Raw genomic sequence first — 23,185 nt, 5'->3', positions numbered from 1 at the left:
GCTATGAGTGGAAGGGTATATCTAGAAGAGGATACTGCTGCTGTGGAACAGACTCCCCATCAACATAAAACAAAGTTCATTCCTGTTCCTATTCAAGTGAAACTTGTATCTAAGTATAGATAATTCTTTTACTCCAAAACTGCCCCTGTACTACTAATGGACAGTGGCAGCTCCTAAATGCTTTATTCCATACATGGACCCCTCAGATTATCTATGATATGATACCAGTTATTCTCACCAGGGGTAATATATAATTAACAACCAAGGGATGGGTAAGGCCAATCTATAACCAAATGGGATAGGTTATTTTGAACACAAAGGGGAAACTGGCTAGGCTTAAAATGACCAGCAAGAGCAGCTAGCCTAATGCTTAACTATGAACCTTTTTTAATCAAGCCATTCATCTTCCAGGATTATTATCTAAAACAGGCAAATGATACCTACTGGATTCTTTATACTCTGGATATTCACAGACAGCTTTGTTATGATAAACAAAGGACTTAAGCCTTAAGTTAGTTGGCCCAACTTTGTTCCATTAGCGAAAAGAAGACAAAATCAGTCACTAACTGACAAATTCAAGAAAACTTTTAATGGAATGGTTAGACTTCATTTTATTGCTACCCTAGCTCAGAATATTTGTGAAGCTGTGATTTGGGCTTCTGTATTCACATTCACAAAACATTACAGAGTGTATTGTTAATCCAAAGCTAAATCACGTTTTGCAGATTCTTTACTAATTGTTTGATTAGTGTCATCTTCCCTTTCTTAGTCAGACTTGGTTGTTTCCTGTTACTGTATTAAGCTTTAGATAACTTTATACAGTAGCAAGCTTCTGTATTGAAGGAGGCTGCACAGCTTAATGAGGCAGAGACCATAAGAGAAGATCCTCAGATAGTATAAAATGGTTGCCACTTTGTGGTTATCTTCCTAATAAAGTTCAGAATGTCTGTGTGCATATTTCTCTTTTGGTGATGAGATCTTCTGGTAGTCTGCTTCAATATCATATATACGTTGTTTTATCTTTTGACTTTCTAAATAGTGTGTGTGTGCTTGCATGTATGCTTTTGAGTATAGTTCTCAGTAAACATACTCTAAAAATTAGACCCTTTAGAAGCTAGCATACACTGAAGGAGAGGCTGACACTTTCAGATCTGCCAGATGGGCAAAGGCTTTGGTAGGTAATACCCACTCACAAAGACTTTCATGAAGTGGCAGGCATTTGTGTTATCCAGGGATCTGCTCTTATGGTGAGCTGTATACACAACTGTACTTTTTATGGTTTTAAGGAATGTTCACGGTCAGTATTGCAGTCATGTTATGTCATAATATCCATTAATTTCAACTGTTTTAACAAATAAATAAGGCTTATTTGTAAGAAGTATAGTTTCAGTACATGCAATGTGTTAAATCCTGTCAGTTACAGTGAAACTTGCACTGTGTTGCAGGATCCCATTTGCACTTGTTTTGAGGACTGCAGCTGTCACCCACCATTTCATTTTATTGTTTCTTCTGGTAGGATGGAGGGAGAATGAAGCATTATGGACATTATGCTGCAGATGTGATACAACTCAAAGTTGAAGACGTTGATGAACTCTGGAATGAGCTGTTGGCGAACTGTCAAGAGAAGAAGTCCAAGTTACAAGATGCGTACAAGGTACATTATTTTAGTTCTTTATCATTTCCTCTAATGGCCGAAATATGAAAAGAGCCTAGATTATGTTTTTTTATCTTTTCATACCCTTAATGTATTATTGTTTGTTTTCATTGCTGACTGATGAGCACTGGGGAGGTTAAATGACTTATAAAAAACCAGCTATTTACATCTGGAGGCTGTGGAAAATTGTCTTTTGAGTATTTTGCATCATAAACTGGTACTCTGTACTTAAGTTACTTTCTTCTGGCTCTGAGTAGATTCATTCTCCTGCTTTTGCACATACTGCATGACAGAGCGCTTGGTAACATGTGGAAGTATGAATAGTACTATACATAAAACACAGCTACAAGTCAACTTACCAAATGTAATGCACCAAGCCTATTATGTGTAGAGCAGGTCATGCTTTGAGATGCAGTGACTGATTGCCTGTTTCTTTTTTATTGGCTAGAATACTGTACAAACTGCATGAAGACCAAAGCAATTGTTTGTAACATTACCATCTGATCACTTCCTGTTGCACAGACAATTACCATAGATGAACACAATTTATTTCAATCTTCCATATATGGACAGTTTTTGTTCTATTGAAGATTACGTTGCCGCTGTTATAAAAATATTGATTTACTGTAATCTGTGTTTTAGGATTTAGTATCATCAGTTTTGTATGAATTATAGTCAGTTTCTTATTATTTGCATAGTTATCAATTATAGTTATGACATTTACTGTTGTATGTTGTTAAATATGGTTTTGTAATAAAAAAATCAATATATTTCACCTGAAAATACTGCTTTGTAGGATAGATATGGTAAATGTTCCTTTCCTAATTGCATACTTCAGCTATCATTCCCGCAGGAGTTTAAGGATGCAGAATACAGGAGCATGCAGTCTAAAATAGGAGTAGTGAAAGAAATGAAACATATGAGAAGTAGAGGGGTGTTCAATAGCTACAGGTGATGATGAGAAGCATGGCTGACATATCCAAGCCTAGGTGTCACAGAATCAGAATCAATGTAGCAGTTTTATGGTTAAAGGAAAGAGTACCTGAAACTCCATAATTCACAATATGTTGTAAAATTACAGACTGTGTAGTTTTAATACTCTCAACTAACGATGCAGGTATTTCTTAGACCACAGGTGATATAACTGTGATTGAGTGATTTAGTGTTTAATTTTGATACAGGGTAAAGGAGAATCTAGAAATCAAAGTGCCACCAATGATTTCCAAATTCTGAAAAGTTACTAGAAATTATAAAATGAGTTAGCTATTGAAGATTTCCCTAAAACGTGTTACTATTGAGTTTTAACCATTGACTTCCAGCCATGCATTAATACCACTGAAAGGAATTGTCTCAAAATCACACTGCTGTATTTTACACCAGATGAAATAAGCCTAACAATTCATTCTGGCAGCCTTGTGGCTACAACCCTCTTTGGATAAAAGCTATACCTCTCTAAGGACCATTATTTGATATAACTTTGGCACATGAATGGTTCTGTGAGATTGAGAGATGAAACTGTAACAACAACCGAGATGACCACAGATTAATTAGCAGGTGCTGAAGCAACCAGGTAGGGGAGGGTAGGAAATACTGGCCAACACCACCTGACCAGTAATGGGGTAAAAGAAGAGAGCAGGCTGACTGTAATGTCAGCACCTACTGTAAAGAAATGTTCACGGCATGCAGGGGATGAACAAGCACATATGCCTGATTTTGCCAAGTCACAGTCATATGGTTGCTTTCATGGGGCATTGTGGGAATTTGCATGATCACAGGATAAGACATTGCAGGTCACTGCATCTATGAGCATGCACTTCAACTGCCAGGGTGGAGGAGTTGTGATCAGAATGAGAACATTTTTTTTATAGTTGCCTGGATGATGACCTACTATGATTGGTTGATATTCTAGGTCTGGCATTTGGCAAACATTCGATCGGAGATAAAAGACATTATTCTTCTTTCTGCAGTTATTCAACACTACCTTTTTGCTTCTGAGATCTGTCCACTTGAGGATACATAACAGAATTCTGGCTGCTGCTGCAACTGTCCTCTTACTCCATTCCTGCTGGTCCAGTCCATTGGTGATTAGTGCCCTTAAATCCTTTCCCTGATATGTTACCATCAGTTCTACTTACCTCAGATTGTTGTGGCCTAAGAATAGTACTTCGTTCTTGCTTGCATTGAACCTCATCTCCCAGCTCTCTGTCCACTTATTCAACCTTTCTATATCCCTGCCTAGACTCTTCCTCATCTTCCAGTGCCACAGCTATCCCATGAGAGATTTTAGCAAACTAAGCTTGAAGAGGAAGATTCCAAACTGTGTACATATTATACACCTATAAGAAGAAACAAATTGCTTAGATTTCCATTTGGCATTTTGTTAGCACCTAGAATGTTTCAGTAAGCTGTTATTCAGAACAGAAGCTGGTTCAACCAGCACCCTGTGCTGGTCTGAAGAACTAGAACCCCACCTCCTCAGCTCTTCAGGTGAAAGGAATGCCACTTGGCATCTTGCAGGAAGCACCCAATCCACATACCCCATCTCCGCTCTTCAAGTGAAGAAAGGAAAGATTTTTTTCCTTTTAAATTATAGCAGTTGCTACAGTTTATACCATGCATGGAACACTATAGGACTCAGGTTTTACTTTAAAAAATTATTTTTTTTTTTACATTTAAAGTGTAGCAATCAGTTGCTACAATTTATACCCTGCACAGAGCACTCAATAATAATGCTGGCATAAACAGTAGTAAGTTAAAATTACATATTTTAAACTTTGTAACTTCAGCATGATGTACAAAAAACAGCAGGAACAATGTACATATCAAAGTGGGGTTTTACATGTGAGACGTAACATAATAGAAGTAACTTTCAAGTAATGAAAAAGAAAATATTCAACTATAGCTAACAGGGTGAAAATGAGGAAATGAGCTTGTTTAGGAAATTTACTTTCAGTTATTTTTAATATCCTGGAACTATAATTGTGTATGTGTTTGGTGCATGCTGCTTAGCTTTGAATGGCTGTTCTGTATGAAAAAGGAGTTAACATGTCTGTTTAAGGGAAAATAGCTTTCTTGACTGTGTAGGTAGCCTCTAACAGTGTTGTGCTGTTATACTGATATTACATAATTCAGTGCGGAGGCACACGTGAAGGGACACAGAATAATGAGGGCCGTTAGATATGTGCTACTAATGATGTCGCTACACAGCACAAGATTCATAACAACACCGATACTTTTATTATCTTGTTACTCTCTGAGCATAGAGAAACCCCTGGTGTTTCAGAAGATAATAGTCTAGTGCTACTAAGTGTTGATGATATATACTCTATGTGTATGTGGAGGGGCGAGAAGGTAATGTGTTTCTGAATTTTTTAGAGAACATAGGCCATATTTTAGTGGTAAGACTTAAACCATCTCTGGAGCTGAGATGAAGCTAAATATAAGGGCCTGTTTCTCTGTGGTATCCAGTTTGCTGTCTGAAAGGTACATGCACCTGTAAAAGGTGTTAAGCAATGTAGGCCTTGCTGTGGAATGACTTAGGGTACAGAAGCACTTAATTTGTGAATGCTGTCACTAGATGCAGTATACCTTGATAGTATTTGTACTTCAGCTGTGTCTTTTGACCCTTGAAATGCTTGAGGCAGCAGGTCTAAGTGGAAGTCAGTATTAGCTGATTCTAGTAAGCTGAAGGACATGCAGGTACTTTTAAGAAGGCTTGCCAAAAAATGTTTTCAAATGTAGCAAGCATTTGCTACAGTTTAAACTCTGTACTGAGTATTACAGAACACAGGTTTTAATTAAAAAAAAGCATGCTTAAATTTTAGCAAACCTCTTGCTAGAGCTTTTAGACCATGCAGGTAGTGCTACAGCACTCAGGTTTGACCAGAAATGCAATACTAGCTTTTAAACGCATTAAAGAGCGATTGGGATCAGCCAATTACACCCACCAAATACTTTGTGCCCGAGCAGTTACCCTCACTTGCTCTGCCTGTTATGCTACTGGTTCAGAAGATTGGAGGGCATTAAAATATTGTTAACTGGTATGGGAAGTGACCAGAAAATGTCATGATAAAAGGCTGATTTAGTTTCTGAACAGATTTATGTTCTACAGCCTTAAACTGATGAAAAGTAAGTACAAAGTCAATTTTAGAGAATTGAGACACGAGTCATCTTTTAACTTCAAAAGCTTGAAACCAAAGAAAAAGTCAGAAATATGGTTTAGTTGCCTCCTCTAATAGGACAAATAACCACCTATGATATTTTGTTGTAAGGCATAATATCTTTCAAAGTGTGTTCTGAATATCTGAGAAATAAGCATAAAACAAACATCCTGGCTCAAATGCATGTGTCTCTTTAAGACCTATACTAAAGGAAAGGAAATTCTGAATCTGTGGTGGTGCAACGGTAGCGTTGTTGCCTCACAGCAAGAGGTTCTCCTGTTCGATTCCTGGCTGGAGTGCCTTCTGTGTGGAGTCTGCATGTCCTCCCCGCAGTTGAGTGGTCTCTGAAAGACATGCGTGAATTGGTGTGCCTTCGCTGAAGGTTGGGTGTCGGGCTGGCAACTTGGCACCATAAAAATCTACTGCCAATCATTAGTGGACCGGAGTTCTGCTGCGGCGACCCCTAACTGGGAAAAGCCGAAAAGATAAACAATAACTAAAGGAAAGGAAATTGATGTAATGATGTAATTGATCAGGAGGGTCTGTGTAATTACCACTTAAGTATTTTAAAATGATATAGCAATGTTTATTTTTTAGATCTGAAAAAAGCGCTCACCTGTTTTATTATTTTAATTAAAAGTGTTTGTATCTGCAAGCTGTGGTGGTCCTGCCATTCTTGTTTTGTTCTTTGAAAATTTGTTGCTGTTTTGGCAGCAACCTTTAACAGCAGTTGGAACTTTTTGTGTTCTCAATATCTGAGAAATACTATTGCCATTAAAGAAACATTAGGACAGAATGTAGAATCATACTAGAGTAAGAAGCAAAACATAGTTTTGAATTGATGTGTGTTACACACTAATATAAGTCTAAATGGAATTACTGCATTGATTTTGTATGAAAACAAACTAGTTGCTTATGGGTTAGAAGCAGTCTTTAACAGCATGAACAATATGTTCAGTAGAAAAAGATATATTAGCAATAGCATGTGGATCTGAGAAGATCCATCAGTATATTCTTGGAAAAGAAGTACAACTAGAGACTGACTTTAAGCCATTGCAGAACATATTGAAGAAATAGTTGTTTGCAAAGGATTTTATTGCATTTATCAAGTTATGGCTTGAGACTGTGCTATAAATCAGAAAATCAGCATAGAGCAAATTTTCAGAGCTGTTTGTACTTGCAAAAGCAGCAAGAATAGGAGTACATTATACACCCCATGTTGTAGTCCTGTGATAAGTTTGAAAAGTACAATGAAGGGCTGTACATTGTCATTATAGACTGGATTTAATGAATTGTGATTCAGAATAACAGCAAGCCATACAAGGTATTCAGAGGGCTTACTGTCATTACCTCATAGTTCTGGAACTTTTATAAGAATAACTATATAAATATAAATAATGCTATTTTAAAGATAAATTGAAAAGCGTCATTTGAAGCAGAGTGTGACTTTCAAATGTTATATGCTATAAGGCTGCATTTCAAACCACTTCACATTAACAGCAAAACGCATAGCATGGAAATGAAACACAAATCACTGGGATGGAATTATGCATCCCAGTTTCAGTCTCATGGAGTCAGGTCATTCACTCAGGTCATCCACTCTCAGCTGTAATCTGGAGACACAGGTCCAGCTGCACAGCAGGAAGTGTGTGCTCATTTTCTACTGGCACTGTTGATTAACATCAGACTAAGCCTTTTAGAGTTGCAAGGCAAGACCATGTTTAAACATAAAGTTCTAGGTGCATCTCAGGAACCTCCACAGATGTTACAAAGCCTCATCCCAAACTAGCATAGTCTCTATTTCTATATTAACATTGCCCTCTTTTTGATACTTAGATAATAACTGCTGTAATCTATAAGTTTAAGACATGTCTTCCAATGTTGTTCTTTTACCTCTTAATGATAGATGTAGTTGGAAGTTTATGATGATGATGCAGTTTGTTCTCAGTGGTTATTTCAGGATCAAGTCCAAAAACTGTTACATGTCAACAACATGCTTAGCCAATCTCAAGAAGAATGCATTTGAAGAGATTCTTCTCACTCCAAAGTAGTTAGTGAGCATTACACACCTTGCTTCCATACCTGTTAATGTTAGGTCCTCACCCTTTCCAGGTAAAATCAGATATTTGACTGTTTTTGTATTCATTTTGAAAATAGTGAAATAATTTTCCATTTTAAATAACTGAAAATGTTTTGAAACTTTTGCAAGATACATAGTAGATCATCTTAACATGGACTGTGAATGACACCATTATGTAATTTATTTGGAAGTTGTTTAGATTTTTAACTATTAATGATGGTACAGAGGATTGTAACTGAGTCTCCAATCATAGCCAGCTTATTATGTGTTCAAAACACAGATGCCAAGAAGTTCATTTGGGATAAATCCAGGCATCCATGTCAAAAACACAAAATAAGAGGTTATGACCAGTGAACCAATCATAATTCTTTGTCGTGCATGTAGCTCATACCACTTGTGACATCCCCACACTGTGCCAGTAATCAAGGACCCTGAATCCTCACCACTGACACTGGAGAGAGGGACGTACACTTCAAATACAAATGGATACACTCAGTATTTCCAGATGCAGACCTTCCTACATCAAGCACAATTTCTCTTAAGAGCACATGGGGAACACACTCAGCCTAGGTGCTGGATTTCTCTACATCTGTCTCCTTCCAGGTCCCCTTAGGTCTTCAGATGAGTGTCCAAATCAAGTCCTCCAGCACCCTCTGTGTGAACTCAGTGGTTCATGTCCTTGCTCCAAATAGGCACACGCACACACACACACACACACACACACACACACACACACACACACACACACACACACACATACACTGTGAGATTTGATTTTGCGCACACACACACACACACACACACACACACACACACACACACACACACACACACACATGCCCTCTTTTGAGCAGAGTATAAGGTAGATAGCACCACCAGACTCTCCACAATCAGCTATTCTTCTAAGGAGGTTAACAAAGGGTGTCCAATTATACTTTGTAATATTAATACTAATACAAATGGTAGTAGTTGACCAAGACAGCTAAGCCTTCTGGATTGGACCTTACAGTGTCGCCAAATAAATATAAGCACTCTTAAAAGTTAAATACTTTCTACAAGGACCAGCCATAATAAAAGTTTTAAATATATTTAATAATAAATAATAGAAGACTGTGAAAATACTGGATATATATTTACAGTAAACCACATAGTTCAACTCACAGGAAATATTGAAAATAACATTGATGGACAGGCTCATACAAATAAAGAAAAACAATCTCTAGACTTAGCTTCACTATATTCCTAACTGAAACTAGGATAATTACTATTCCCTAGTAACTTACTTGATAGAGCAATGCACAATGAAATACATGAGCAGTCTTTCTAGTCAGGTACCCCAGAACAGAATACTCCCTCCTCAGAGATTACTTCCTATAAAATATAATATCCAAGATGGCTTGCAGAATGACCTCATCTGGTCACCTGACTCTATGTTCTCAAAGTAACCCCCTTTGAAGCTGAGACAGGAATTTAGCACAGATAGCTAAATACACATCTTAAATGTTTATGGCAGTGCCTGGAGCTTCTCATCTTTTTACTGAGCTAATGAACAAAAGCTTCTTCCAGACCCACCATCTCCTGTCCTATTCAGCACTGTGGGGTGCCATTTTAATGGTTTAACAGCTCATTTACATTCCCCTTATTTTTCTTAAAGTAAGCTAGCTGTAAAGTTAACATTTGCTGTCCCAGGATCCTCTATTAAAACATTTACATTTAATTCAGTTACAGTAATACATGTTTATTTATTTATTTATTTTATTTTACATTTCTTGACCGGGAGAGTCCAACTGGATACAAGTCCATTTTCAGTGGAGGCCCGGGGAGAAAAGCTCCAAGACAACAACTTTAAACAATACGATAACAATTGATTACAGACATAGAGAAAAAAGACTGACATTATTTTGACATACATAGGTTTAGGGTACATATTATTGGCATTACAGGGTAAGCATATTAGTAGCTGGTTTTTGACACAGTATGAAGGATCTAATCACAGCATTCTAACCGTATAATGGTTCTAAGCACAACATTCCTGAGATAGATTACATTGCAAGGAAGAAACAAAGGTCTAAGACAGAAATGTGAGGAACAGCATTTTGTTATTTGATAAGTCTCAAAGAGAGGATACATAATCCTAGTACTCCTTGGTATTACTGGACAATATAGTCATGGGTAGTATAAAGTGCAAAATTCCATGGATAGTAATATAGCCACTAGAGAGTTAGGAGGTAGAAATGTGTACCGGTTATAGGAAGGTACAGTGTTCAGAACTGGATAGTGTGGCAGCCTTTCTTTAGGTTAGTGAACTTTAGAGATGAGGTATTAGCCAGGGGTGATGCAGGAGCATAGCCATTTATTTAGGAAGTAAGTTTTGAGTAGTGTTTTGAACATGGCTGGGGATTTGCAATCAGTTATGTGGGGAGGAAGGGAGTTCCAGGCTTTTGAGATATAGTGACTGTAAACTGCCTTACCAGCCTCATTGTTAAATTTGGTAAACATGAGAACGTTTTGGGTACTAGATCTTAAGGGCCTGGTGGTGGTATAGGGTTGAAGAAGATTTTGTAGAGCTGGGGTGTTTTCAGAGAACGGTATTATTTTGTGTGCTAGTGATAGTTGATTGAGTTGTAGTAGTTGAGGTAGTTCGAGCCAGTTGAGTTTTTTGAGGCAGTCATAGTGGTGCGTTCTGTAGAGAATTTGGCTATTTTATTGTAACAGCTATCAAGTTTGTTTAGATCAGATTTGCAGAGATTTATAAGGACAGGGGAGGCATACAGCAAGGTGGATAGTAGGTGAGTCCTGGCTATTGTAACTTTGGAATGGTTGGTAAGAAATTTTTTGTTGCGATAGAGTAGTCCAAGTTTTTTGTGTACTTTTTTTATGGTCAAGGAAATATGTAGGTTAAATCTGAGGTTGTTGTCTATTTCAATCCCTAGTAGTTTGATGTGGTTGGTGGAGGTGATTGTGGTGTTGTTATCTGAGGAGATAGTGAAACTGTCAGAGGGAGGTTTGCATCTGTGGGAGCTAAACAGGAGTAGGTTGTTTTTTTCCTGGGTTGAGAATTAGGCATTGTTTGTTGGTCCATGCTTTGGTCAGGGAAAAGCATTCTTGTGTTTGGGAGTGAAGTAGGTCAAATGTTTTGGCTGCATATATTATGGTAGTATCATCTGTACATGTACATTTCTTTTCATTCCAGCAGGGTGCACTGTTGATACATTTTAACACAACCAAACTTCACAAATACATTTCAGCACAAGCATCTGTATAAATCAGTTTGAAATACAAATGGCATATAATTATTTGCAAAATTTCAGCTAGCTGTGTTGGCACAAGTCATACATCCACTGCCCTATGTCTGGCATGGCTGGCAGTACCTCCTATTATCACACCACTCAGCCGCTTAGCACAAGAAATCTGAAAAAAAAAAAATAATGGGGGACAAATGCTCAAAAATATGGACAGAATTTAAATATTGTTCTTATAAACTTAGAAAGTTGATAGAATATAGATCAACATGTTTTGCATCAACATGCGGGTAACTACAGACCCATACGTCTGACTAGTCTCATATGCAAAACCATGGAAAAAATATCATGAACATGATTAACAATGGCATAACAAATCTTCACACACTGGATCCAGCCCCATTAGGTTTTGCCAAAGGTAGATCATGCCTACTTAACCTGGTGAATTCCTTCTTTGAGAAGGTCACCAAAGCAAACGATGAGGGCACAATTTGCATACTGCCTACTTTAACCTGGCCAAGGCATTTGATACAATGCCCCTCATGGTCATTGTAGACAAACTCACTGAATTGGGTATAGACCCCTATGTTACTCACTGGATAGCTGGGTGACTCTCAAATAGGACCCAAGAAATTAGGATAGGGGAGTCCACCTCTACAAAGGGGCCCAGTCAGTAGAAGAGTCACTCAGGGCACTGTGCTGAGTCTACGCCATTTTTGGCACCTCCATCTCTGCAGTAAAGGACAATGTCAAGGTCCTCTGGCTGACCAAGTTTGCAGATGACTGCAAACTAGGTGCAGTCATAGAATCCCTCCATGACAAGAATATTACACAAGAAGGGATGACTCAGACAAGTAACTGGTGCTAGAGCCATTGTCTAAAGCAATGCCAAAAAATGCATAATAGTATCCTTTGTGAAGTTGTCTACCCCTGGAAACTACCTCATTGATAACACACCTCTAAAAAGAGGCTCAGTAGTCAGGGATTTATGGATGCATGTAGACAATAACCTGGCTCTTGGCCATCATGTAGCTACAGTAGTAAGGGAATCATTCCATGTTACACAACTTATAAGCAAGGGTATGGAATCTAGGTCCAAGGAAATCATCTTTCCACTGTATTCAGTCCTCATCACACCAATTATTGAGTACAACTCCACCTTCCGTATGTACTTGGGCAGGCACATGCAACAAATGGAACATCCATTCAGGTTCCTCACAATAAGTATAGAGGGCGTAAACAACATGTCCTACACAGATCGAGTCATAACCCTAACCCTGTACTCAAGTCTGTTGCATACTGTTGAGGGACGACCTGTGCTTGGAATACAAGGCATCACTAGATCCCAATCTGATGGACCATGTGCATATTTGCAAAACAAATAGCATCAGAATTACCCTATCTAGGGACTTAAACCTTGCTTGCAACATAAATAGGACATGCTAGAGGGGCAGGTATTTGTCTCAGAGACTAAACTTTCTCTAGAATATGTTTCTCATCAATGAGAAACAGAGTTATTTCCTAATCCAACTCAAGCTCAACTTGCACTAGTGGATGGGGAATTGGAAATTCACCCATTGTCTGGCACCTATGGTCCTAATGGACAGAGGCAGACTGTAAATGTTTGACTGCCAAAGCCCTAGTCTACATATACCCCTTAGGATAATCTTAGGATTCATAAACTTATCAGCTACATTTGGGATGCATGGCTAGGCTTTAAAAAGTCCTTGTGGTCATTAGCCTAGTATATACCTATGAACTTAAACCTATGCTGCAAAAATATATTTTGGGTCAGGGTAATTTTGTTCAGTATTATGTGTCCTTTTACATAATCTGAGTAAACTGTATTTTTTTTTGTTTAATTTACTGTTTACTCAGTAAATTGTACAATTTAATATAGTATGTACATCTTCTTGATGCAGAAAAACCTGTGATAGTAATAACAGTCCATCTTAAAATGGCAGTGGGTTGTAGTTAAAAGATGACAGACTGGAATTTACAGGATATAAATTAATATGCTCTTCAACGTGTCATCCCTGAAGATGCATGGGTTTCCTCCAGGTGCTCCAGTTTCCTCCCATTTCCCAAAGACATGCTGCAGGTGGATTGGACACTCTAAATTGGTCCTAGGTGTGAGTGTGTGCACGTATTTGTGTTTGTGTGTGTGTGTGTGTGTGTGTGTGTGTGTGTGTGTGTGTGTGTGTGTGTGTGTGTGTGTGTGTGTGTGCGTGTGTGTGTGCGTGCGTGTGTGCGTGTGTGTGCGTTCGTGCATGAACGCGCGAGCGTGTGTGTGTGTGTGTGTGTGTGTGTGTGTGTGTGTGTGTGTGTGTGTGTGTGTGTGTGCCTTTTATGAAAAGGTGGGCGCCAGGCTGGCAGCTCAACTCTGTAAAACTCCACTGCCAATCATTCTGCAGACTGTTGTTTTGCTGTGGCGACTGAAAGAAGAAGAAGAAATTAATATGCTCTTCAAAACTATAGAAAATCAAATTTCTTATGGTCTGGATGTCTATAACCCCATATGTGATGCTTTCCTGGGATGTTTTTATTAGTAAAATGTAGATATACATTGCTTTCTTGTGGACAATACAGAGACCAAAAGTTTTGTTTATACAGAACTAATGCATAGTCAGGTAGTATGAGATACCCAGTGAAATTTCTAGAAATTTTCATTGCTGTTATATGTGTTCATTTTTCCCAACTCACATAAAACACTCTTTCTGTAGTATGTCTGCTTCCCATATTTAGTGTATAGAGCATACACGTTGTGTCTATTCAACACTGCAAATTACATGAAGTAAGAAAAACTTTATCACTTAGTTATTTTCTCATCTCATACCATGTCCTGTTGTATCCTGACCACATTAATACTTATACTGAGTTTTTACTTCTGCCAATGCTATTTCTTTTTCATTATCACACAAATACATCTAGGGAAGCTGAAACTTTTATAAATTAACATAAATTCAAAGTATTCCATTTTTTAGCCTTGACCTTTTTGTAGCGTAATCTATTTTGAATTTGTGCCTGCAGGCCCTAATCTTCCAGCGAAGCATAGATGACACAGACAAGTGGCTGGACAACATGGAGAATGAATTGGACACAACAGATTATGGCAAGAATCTGGTGTCTGTAAACAACCTGTTAAAGAAGCAGGAAGAGCTGGAGGAGGATGTCTCCAGCCATGCAGCACGACTACAGACATTGGTGGATCAACTTCATGAGTTTAGAAAGGAGAAGCACTTCCTTATCCATGAGATGGAGGAGCGTGTTAATACACTAGTTGCCAGGTATTGTGTGATTCTGTAGTTATTTTAGTGCATTGTTGAAACTACTAGATTTTATCACTTTTGATCATCTGTTTTTAGCAGTATCAGTACCTCAACAGGTAGCACACTTGCCTTTGATGCTGGAAGAGCAGAAAGGTGTGAGTTAGATTCCCACTCCAGGTGATTAGATTGCCAACATTGTGGTACATCATAATGTGGGTGCTGTAATCCTCAGTGCACCATCCTTCAGATGAGACATTAAACCAAGGTTCCATTTGATTGAGTTGTTGGTAGCTGAAATGGATGTAAAAGATCCTAAAATATGTTTTGAAATAGCAGGGGATTTTTATTTGTAAACATTCATACATTTCATATTATTTACATATTCACATATTTACATTATTTACATAAATAAGATCACTCAGTACATCAACTTCTTTTAAGTGTTCCCCCCACCCTTTCACCCACAACCAAAACCATATTTTCTCCATTATTTTTGTCAATATTCATTTTTCATTGTATTTGATCTCATTAAATTTCTCGTTCCAAATTGTCCATGTTACATAAAATATAACTCTGTTAATTTTTTTTGCCTTTTCTTGAAATTTTGATCCATAATAATCGTATTCTATCATGTCCATATTTAACATTTTGAATTTCAAATAATCTTTCACCAATTCACATTTGCATACTTCTTTCTACAACTCTTGAGTTCTTTCACATTTTAAAAATACATGTTCTGTAGTTTCAGATTCTTTACACTTATTACTTATTCTATATTGTTTACTTTTGTATGCCATATTTGCTTTTACTGGTAATTTACCTTCACAAAAAAATCATTGCATTCTTTAAATCTTTCATAATTTGTATATCTCATCATTATTGCTTTTTTCTTACTTGTTTCTAACTCTTTCCATGTATCAAAAAATAAAAAGATTGCATAATATTAACATACTGTTAATTTCTATTATTTTCTATTACATTTTTTTGTTTGTTTCCATAACACAATTTTACTATAAAATTCTTTCATTTCTTTATCAATGACACATTTACTTTGTTTCTTCATTTCTTTACCTTCCCAAATATGCTTCTATTTACCATACATTATTGTCGCTACCAAATTATTATTATCTTTCATAACTCCTTTTAATACTGTATAAATATTTAAAAAGGCTGAATGTACAGTTGGGTTTATCAGTCCCAGCCCCCCTGCTCTTCTTTCATATATAAAATTCTTCTCTTTTCAGGCTTCAATCTCAACCCAATAATGAATGAAAATATTGTCATTATAATTTCTTTTTCATACCTCACTGGTATCATAAAAATGTTTTGAACATAGGCTATTTTACCAAATATTATTGTATTTATCAAATGTGCTTTCTTTCTATACAAAAATCTATGTTTTCCATAAAGCAATCATTTCATTCTTTAATTCCTTTAATAACCTTGCCCCATTGCTCATGTTTATATTCACTTCTACCAAATACTATCCACAATATATCCACATTTGAATACAGCCACTGTCTTTAATTAAATGCTTCAAGCCTGTGTGACCTACCATTTATAGCAGACACACATCATCTATCTGGATACAATTGTAGCATAAAGCCTGGTGGTGCTTACATAGCATAGAGTGCCATTTACAACACACTTTACATATTCCTTGTTTTGTTACCTATAGCCCCTCTGATTATTTTTACTGCAAGCTGATTAGGTTGGTAGTATTTATTTTGAATGCAAGATGATTAGGATAGTAGTGTTTACATTCCACACTTATTCCTTGCATTTTAACCTATAGCCTCTCTGGTTATTTTTGTGTGAGCTGATTAGATTAGTAGTGCCACTAGATGGCACTCTGCTCCACAAAATAACCCTCTCTGGTTATTTTTGTGTGAGATGATTAGATTAGTAGCTCCACTAGATGGTGCTCTACTCCACATAATAAACCAAAGTCTAGCTTCTCAACAATGTTTTTCCAGTTTCAGTTGCCCCTTGGGATCTCCTCTCTCTCAGATCTTACTTTCCCTTAGTCCCTCCAATCCCCTACTTTTCCCTTCACTCTGAGTTCTCCAACTTATCCTATACCCTCTTGCTACCTTAGTATTGTTTTTAATACCACTTAACCTTTTTATTTATTTCTTCTCTCCACAATTTTTTTCTCTAGCTAGCTCACTCAATCTTGACTCCCCCCTCACTGATAGCCAGCCAGACATTTTATGGAAAAATACGTAACATCTATACCTCAAAATGTCACTCTAGAAGGAAATTGCATCTTACCTCCTGCCAGGCACTCAAAACTATTACCTGCACTAGTACCGTTTCAAAGTTAATGTATGTACAGACTGTATTACATATTTAAGTCTTAAACTGTACCACCTTTCTAACTGGAAACTTGTTTTTTCTTCCAACCCAATGGTCCCTTGTACATCAACACTGCCCTCCTCCAGCCCCTCTTAACTTAAGCTATCAAGTCCTTTCTATTTATAGCCTAACCTCCCTTCTTTATCTCTCCTTCAACTGCACTATCTGCTTACTCTTTGTGTCCTATAGCCCTACAACCTTCTCTACTTCTCTCTCCTGTTAGGTCTGCTGCACTCTCTCCCTCCCAGCACAGTCTCCCCTCACCACCCATACCTCTTTTAGTCATTTCTGTAATTCCTCTCTATCACTGTTTTTGTCTTTCTCTGCTATCCTACTTTTTTACCACTCCTCCTGACTGTCTCACCTTGTGGTTTCTCTCCTGTAACTTACCTGCACTTTTGATTTTTTTTAGCCGATCTCCACCTTGCCTGGACCAGCCCATTCCATTTGCCTCACTACACTTGCATTACTCCACTCCCCTACCCTACCCCCATTCCCACCCACTCCTAGATCAATGACATTTATAATTAGCAAAATCCCTCCCATCTAGAACCATCAACCAATAAAAACACCTTCCCAATCATCTTATCTCTTGCTCAGTCACTAACACCCTTATTTTCTCAGACCCTGCCTAGTCACATCTAATTAAACACAATGACTCATCACAAAATATTCCTACCTCACTACTACTACTTTCTTATTTCCTCTCTCATAGTACCATACTCAATCCAGTATGTCTTCCACCAATTTTCCTCTTCCAGTACTCATCCCCCTGGCTCTATGTATCTGTATTCTAACTCACTTAACATCACTACACATTACCTTCATATCACTCAGGTCTGTATGTATAACATACACCCAATCCTTACCTATCTCTAGTTACTCTGACATATCCCCCAGCCTGTTCACACCAAACACACTACTATATGTTAAATATAAGTTACTACTTCTACAAAAAGTTATCTCAACAACTTCCCTAAAAGAATTTGGCCACACCTCACCTATCCTTATATGCAATTCAAGCTATTCCAGTGTGGAGACATCCACCCATACCCAGGAACTGAACTTTCTCCTTTCAGCCCTTCCAACTCATACAAAACACTTAATATTACAACCCTTAACCTGCAAAGTGTAAGAAACAAAATATCAGAATTCCATGCCTGGATAACACTCAGTAAACCAGACGTAATAGCAGCAACTGAGACTTGGTTGAAACCATACATAAAAGACACTGAATTCCTTCCCCCAGGCTACAATTGTCTAAAGGCTGACAGACTACACAAAAGAGAAGGAGGTATTGTTATACTCTACCCAATTACCTACTCAATAGTACCTTATTCCAATACAAATCCACGATTTTCCACAGCAGAGATACTAACATCATTCTTAAGACTGAATAATTCCAAGAATCACTGCATCACAGCTATATACATTCTCCAGCAATAACATTTCCCTGCTAGAAGACATTCTTGCCTGGATATCAAACAATATAAAAATAAAGCAATTATCCTTGGTGATGTAAACATAAACTGGACAGATATCTCAAATCAGTCTCCTCTACTTAATATCAATCTCTCTAACTTCACTCAACTAATTACAGACATAACTAGACCCAACACAAACAATGATGGAGGTTCACTACTGGACTGTATATTAGTCTCCGATGGAACTAAAATCTCAGCAGCAGGCACTCTTTTACTCTGGCATTGGTGACCACCTCCCAGCCTATATACTCTGCAAAAGCACTCTGACACCATGAACATCATGTCAGCATCAATATAAATATACAAGAAATCTAGTTAATTTTAACCCTACAACTCAAACTAAACATTGACAAAAATCAACTGGAATGTGCTAAAAGTCCTTCTCCTTGATGAAGCTGTTGAGTTCTTTAACTCTGATTTCCTGGACATCCTAAATAACATTGGCCCAATAAGACAAAAGAGAGTAAAAACTAATCATGCCATGTAACTCACTAGCTCTACCAAACAAATCATGGCTGATAGAGACAAAGCTTGGAAAAAATGGCATATAACCAAAAATCCCTCTGACCTGGTACAATTGGAGCAGCTTCACAATCAAGCAAAGTGGCTAGTCAGTGATGACAGAAAAGCACACTACTTTGGCTTGCAAAAGAATTGTAAACAAAACATTAAAAAGTTTGGAGCTCTGTTTCATCTCTGCTGAACCTTGGCTCCAAAAACAACCCTTGACCACATCTAGACAAAACACCTAGTGAAATAGCCTCCCTCTTCAAAACTCATTTCATCAATACAATATCAAATCTCGCAGCAACTTTTCCCCAAATCAGTGGTGACAGTAACTCCTGTCCACCAAAGCCCACCTCACAAAATACTACTATGCCCCCACCCACCTTTTTCTGCTTTCCTATACCCACCGCTACTATCAAAAACTGACTATCAAACTGAAACCATGCTCTAAACATGCTTGACAACCTATACCCAGAATACCTTCAGATGTCTGCAAAAGCCATAGCCTATCCTGTCAGCATACTTATCAATAGATCTATCCAGGAGGCCTATGTACCTACTATCTGGAAAACAATCATACATTCTACCCCCCACAAAGGTGGCAACAATACAGATATTTCAAACTTTAGACCTATTGCTGTTCTCTCCCCTCTTTCTAAAATCTTGGAAAAATGCATCCATAATCAACTTGTCAGCTATCTACTTCAAAATCAGCTTCTTTCTTCCACTCAACATGGTTTCAGGTCTGGCCGCAGCTCAACTACTGCACTTATATAATTATTGGATACAGTCAATTGAGATTGAGATACCAGCAAGATCGAATCTTCACTCTTTTTTGACCTCTCTAAAGCCTTCAATACTATTTCCCACTCTCTGCTATTCACCAAACTCTCTAACCTAGGTATCTCCCCCTCAACCCTAGATTGGTTTAGCAGCTACCTAAATCATAGTAAACATTCTACCAAATGGCAAAACTCTTTCTCTCCTTTCCTTGAAACATCCACAGATGTCCCCCAAGGTTCTATATTAGGCCCTCTACTCTTCAGTATTTTCATCAACAACTTCCACTCCAATCTTATTAATGGTACAGTAGTTCAATATGCAGATGACTCTACCATAACCTGCTCTGCTAACTCTATACTTCTGCATATAGTCCAGAATGCTATCACTCCCACCAAAACATGATGACATATAACCACCTTTCTCTAAATCCCCCCAAAAACAAACTGCTGCTATTCAATCCCAAGAAAAGTACCTGCATAAATAAGATAGAATTCATCATATACTCTCAAAACAAGTCCACCATAAAAGCAGTACCTCATACAAAACTACTGGGAGTCATCTTAGATGAAAACCTTACTTTTGATCTCCATGTCCATACCTCTATCAAAAAGACACACCAAAAGCTAGGATCCCTCTATAGACATAAATATTTTCTTAACTGCTCTACCAAACAAACTCTTGCCCATACCTTCCTTCTCCCCTCACTCCTATATGGTGCCCCACTCCTCACCAATATCCAGTTACTCCTTAAAAATAAGCTAGAGTACTGTTACAGTAAAGTCACCAAATTCACAACCATTGACAAATATTAATCCCATCACTGCTCTTCTCTACAATCACTCAACTGGCTCAAACTCCCACATCACCTAACATTCCTGCAATTAACCATAGCACATAAAATGATTTATAGTCCATCAGACTGCCCAACCCTATCTCCAATCCTAACTCATCACCACCAAAATAGATTACTCAGATCTGAAAACCAATTTCTCCTGCAAGTTGACAAACCAAAACTCCCAGTAGGTCAAATGCTCTACTCCATCTCTATTGCCAAACTATGGAATGCATTCCCATTAGCTATTAGGACTACCAGTAATATCTCCTCCTTCAAAATCGCCCTGAAGCAGCATCTCTCCACTCTCTGGTACTGTAGATGCTCTAACTTCCATATTCCTAAGACTTGACTCCTTTTCCTAACATCATATCACCTTTTTTTTTCTATTTCCATCCTCTAAAAACTTTACTCCTATTACTTCTTTACACTCTTCACTCCTAGCACTAATCTCTCCCTACTTCTAATGCATATATCTTTAGATAATTATTCTAAGTCTACCTATATTACTCAACTTATACACTCACAATAGAGTGTACTCAAAAGTGTACACTCACATTAGAGTGTACTAGAATATGTACCTTGGATTTACTTCAATGCCTTGTGTTTTCATATTATTTCTCTGTACCACTTAGATTTTCATAATGTAGTTTATTGTATCTATACTGCCTGTTATGACTATGCTTCTTGTTAACACAAACTGTTTCAATTTTATGTAATTTTAGACTAACTGCTTTTGTGGAGCTTTTCTCCCTAGGCCTTCATTGAAAATTGGTTCTTTTGGCCCATTGAACTTTCCCAGTAAACAAATGCCAATAAATAAATAATTAACAAATAAATAAATAACTATACACTTTTCGTTATATTCTACCCCTCCTATTATCCCTTCATAACCAAAACCTTTGCTTTTCTCTTTATTTATACTCAAATCAATTTTCTTTAATATAATACTTAATGTTTCATTTATTTCTTCCATCCATGATTTATTTTTAGCAGTTATTACATATGCATTAGTGGGGTTTGTACTTCCTTCATTGTTTTATATCTTCCATAATTTGACATTATATTTATTTCTACCTTTACTAAATTGATGACTAATGAAAATATCACATTGTTAGCTGGACATCCTTGTTTTATTCCACACTCTATTTTCACATATTCTGCAATCTAGCCATTTATGTTTAATTTTACATCATTTTTCCTATATTGATTTAATAATTTATAATACATTGTCACTTATGTTATATTCCTGCAATATTCTCCATAATATTGCTTCATAATGGATGTTATCATATGCCTTACTTACATCACCTGTCATAACCTTTACCTCTTCTTTTTTTATTAATAATGTCATCAATTACTTCTCTTATTAACCACAACAAATCCTGGCTTCCCTTTTCCATTCTTCCATACACATTTTGATCATATAACCTTTCCATTTTACATTGTATTCTTTTAGCTATTATTCTCTTAAAAATGTTATAGTCCATATTATTTAATGTTATTGGGCTCCAATTTTTTATCTCTTCTTTATTTTCTTTCTTATATAAGAATTTTAAAACCCCAGTACACATTACCTTGTACTTAATCCCAGTTTCCAGCCATTCATTCATCACTTGTATAAATATACATTTTTTGCCAGTTGTCCATTTTTTTATAGATATTATATTCCATCCTATCTAATCCAGTGGCTGAATTTATGTTATCTGTCATAATCCCATTTAATTCCTTTCTATTTATTTTTTCTCTCTAAATATTCATCGTCTTCTTTATTAAATCTCTCACATCATAAATCTGTTTTATGCACACTTCTTTTTTGCCATATAAATCTAACACATAGTTGTTAATTATTTTATATATTCCTTGCTTCTTGTTTCCCTTCTTCATTTTTTAATCATCTTATTATTTTTTTACCTTTCATTATTTTGCATAAATGTGGTGCTTCTTCCTCCTTTTCCCTTGTAAGCAGTATGTTTGCTTATATAACAAGTTATTTTTTTCTTTATTTACTTTTGTATATTTCTGTCTTTTTCTTATAATATTCTGTCCTTTTTCTACTTAACTTTAAAAACATTCTCCACTTAATACTCTGTATTCCTTGTTTTTCTTTTTCTCATGTCTTTACCTTTCTAAAAATACCTTTTTACATTTCTTTTAAATTGTATCCACCAACTAGTCCAATTTTCATAGAAACATCTCATTCTAATATGTTGTTTACATAATTCTATAAGCTCTTTTCTTTCTCCTATATCCAATTCTATTTCATTAATTCTTTTTATTCCTTTTCCTATTTTAATATATTCCTCATTTTCATAAATGTTTATCCAAATAGCCACATGATCAGAAAATCCAGTATATATTATTCCTTTTTTGAGTAATTTTTAAATATTAAAAAATAATCAATTTCTGTTTTAATTTCATTCCTTTTATATGTCCAGTATTTATTCCCCCGTATCTTTAACTGTCCACTCCTCATAATTTCTGTTAACTATTTTAACATCACAGTTTTTCTTTTTATTCCTTAGATTACAAGTAAAGTCACCTGTGATTATTCTATCCATATTCACACAAACATAATTAAGTATACTTTTAAACATTGTTTCTCTCTCTTTTTTTGTCACATATGCATATAAGGCTATAATCTTATATACATGCCTTTTCCATTTCAGATCAAGTACAGTTATTCTCCCTGGTCCTATTATTGTTATATCTAATACCTTTATATTCTCTTTGTACAATATACATATACCTGAACAGGTTTCTTTACCTGTATTCCAAATAACAGTACCATTCAAAATCCTTTCTGTTTGTACCCT

At 36.7% G+C, this 23,185-nt stretch overlaps 1 protein-coding gene across 1 annotated transcript in view; it reads left to right on the top strand.

Annotated features, from left to right (window-relative positions):
* The window catches only part of SPTBN5 (spectrin beta, non-erythrocytic 5), a 1,783,454-nt gene that overhangs the window by 1,326,821 nt on the left and 433,448 nt on the right, over positions 1 to 23,185 (top strand). Inside the window, exons 51-52 of the mRNA XM_044073536.1 lie at positions 1,517 to 1,654; positions 14,167 to 14,423. Coding sequence (XP_043929471.1) covers positions 1,517 to 1,654; positions 14,167 to 14,423 — 395 coding nt within the window. The remainder of the gene's footprint in view (positions 1 to 1,516; positions 1,655 to 14,166; positions 14,424 to 23,185) is intronic.

This window comes from Protopterus annectens, chromosome 6.part0 (assembly GCF_019279795.1).
Source record: "Protopterus annectens isolate FY-2018-M chromosome 6.part0, PAN1.0, whole genome shotgun sequence".
In the NCBI taxonomy this organism is placed as follows: domain Eukaryota; kingdom Metazoa; phylum Chordata; order Ceratodontiformes; family Protopteridae; genus Protopterus; species Protopterus annectens.
The sequence above is the reverse complement of the archived record's forward strand: the minus strand, read 5'-3'. Positions and strand labels throughout refer to the sequence as shown.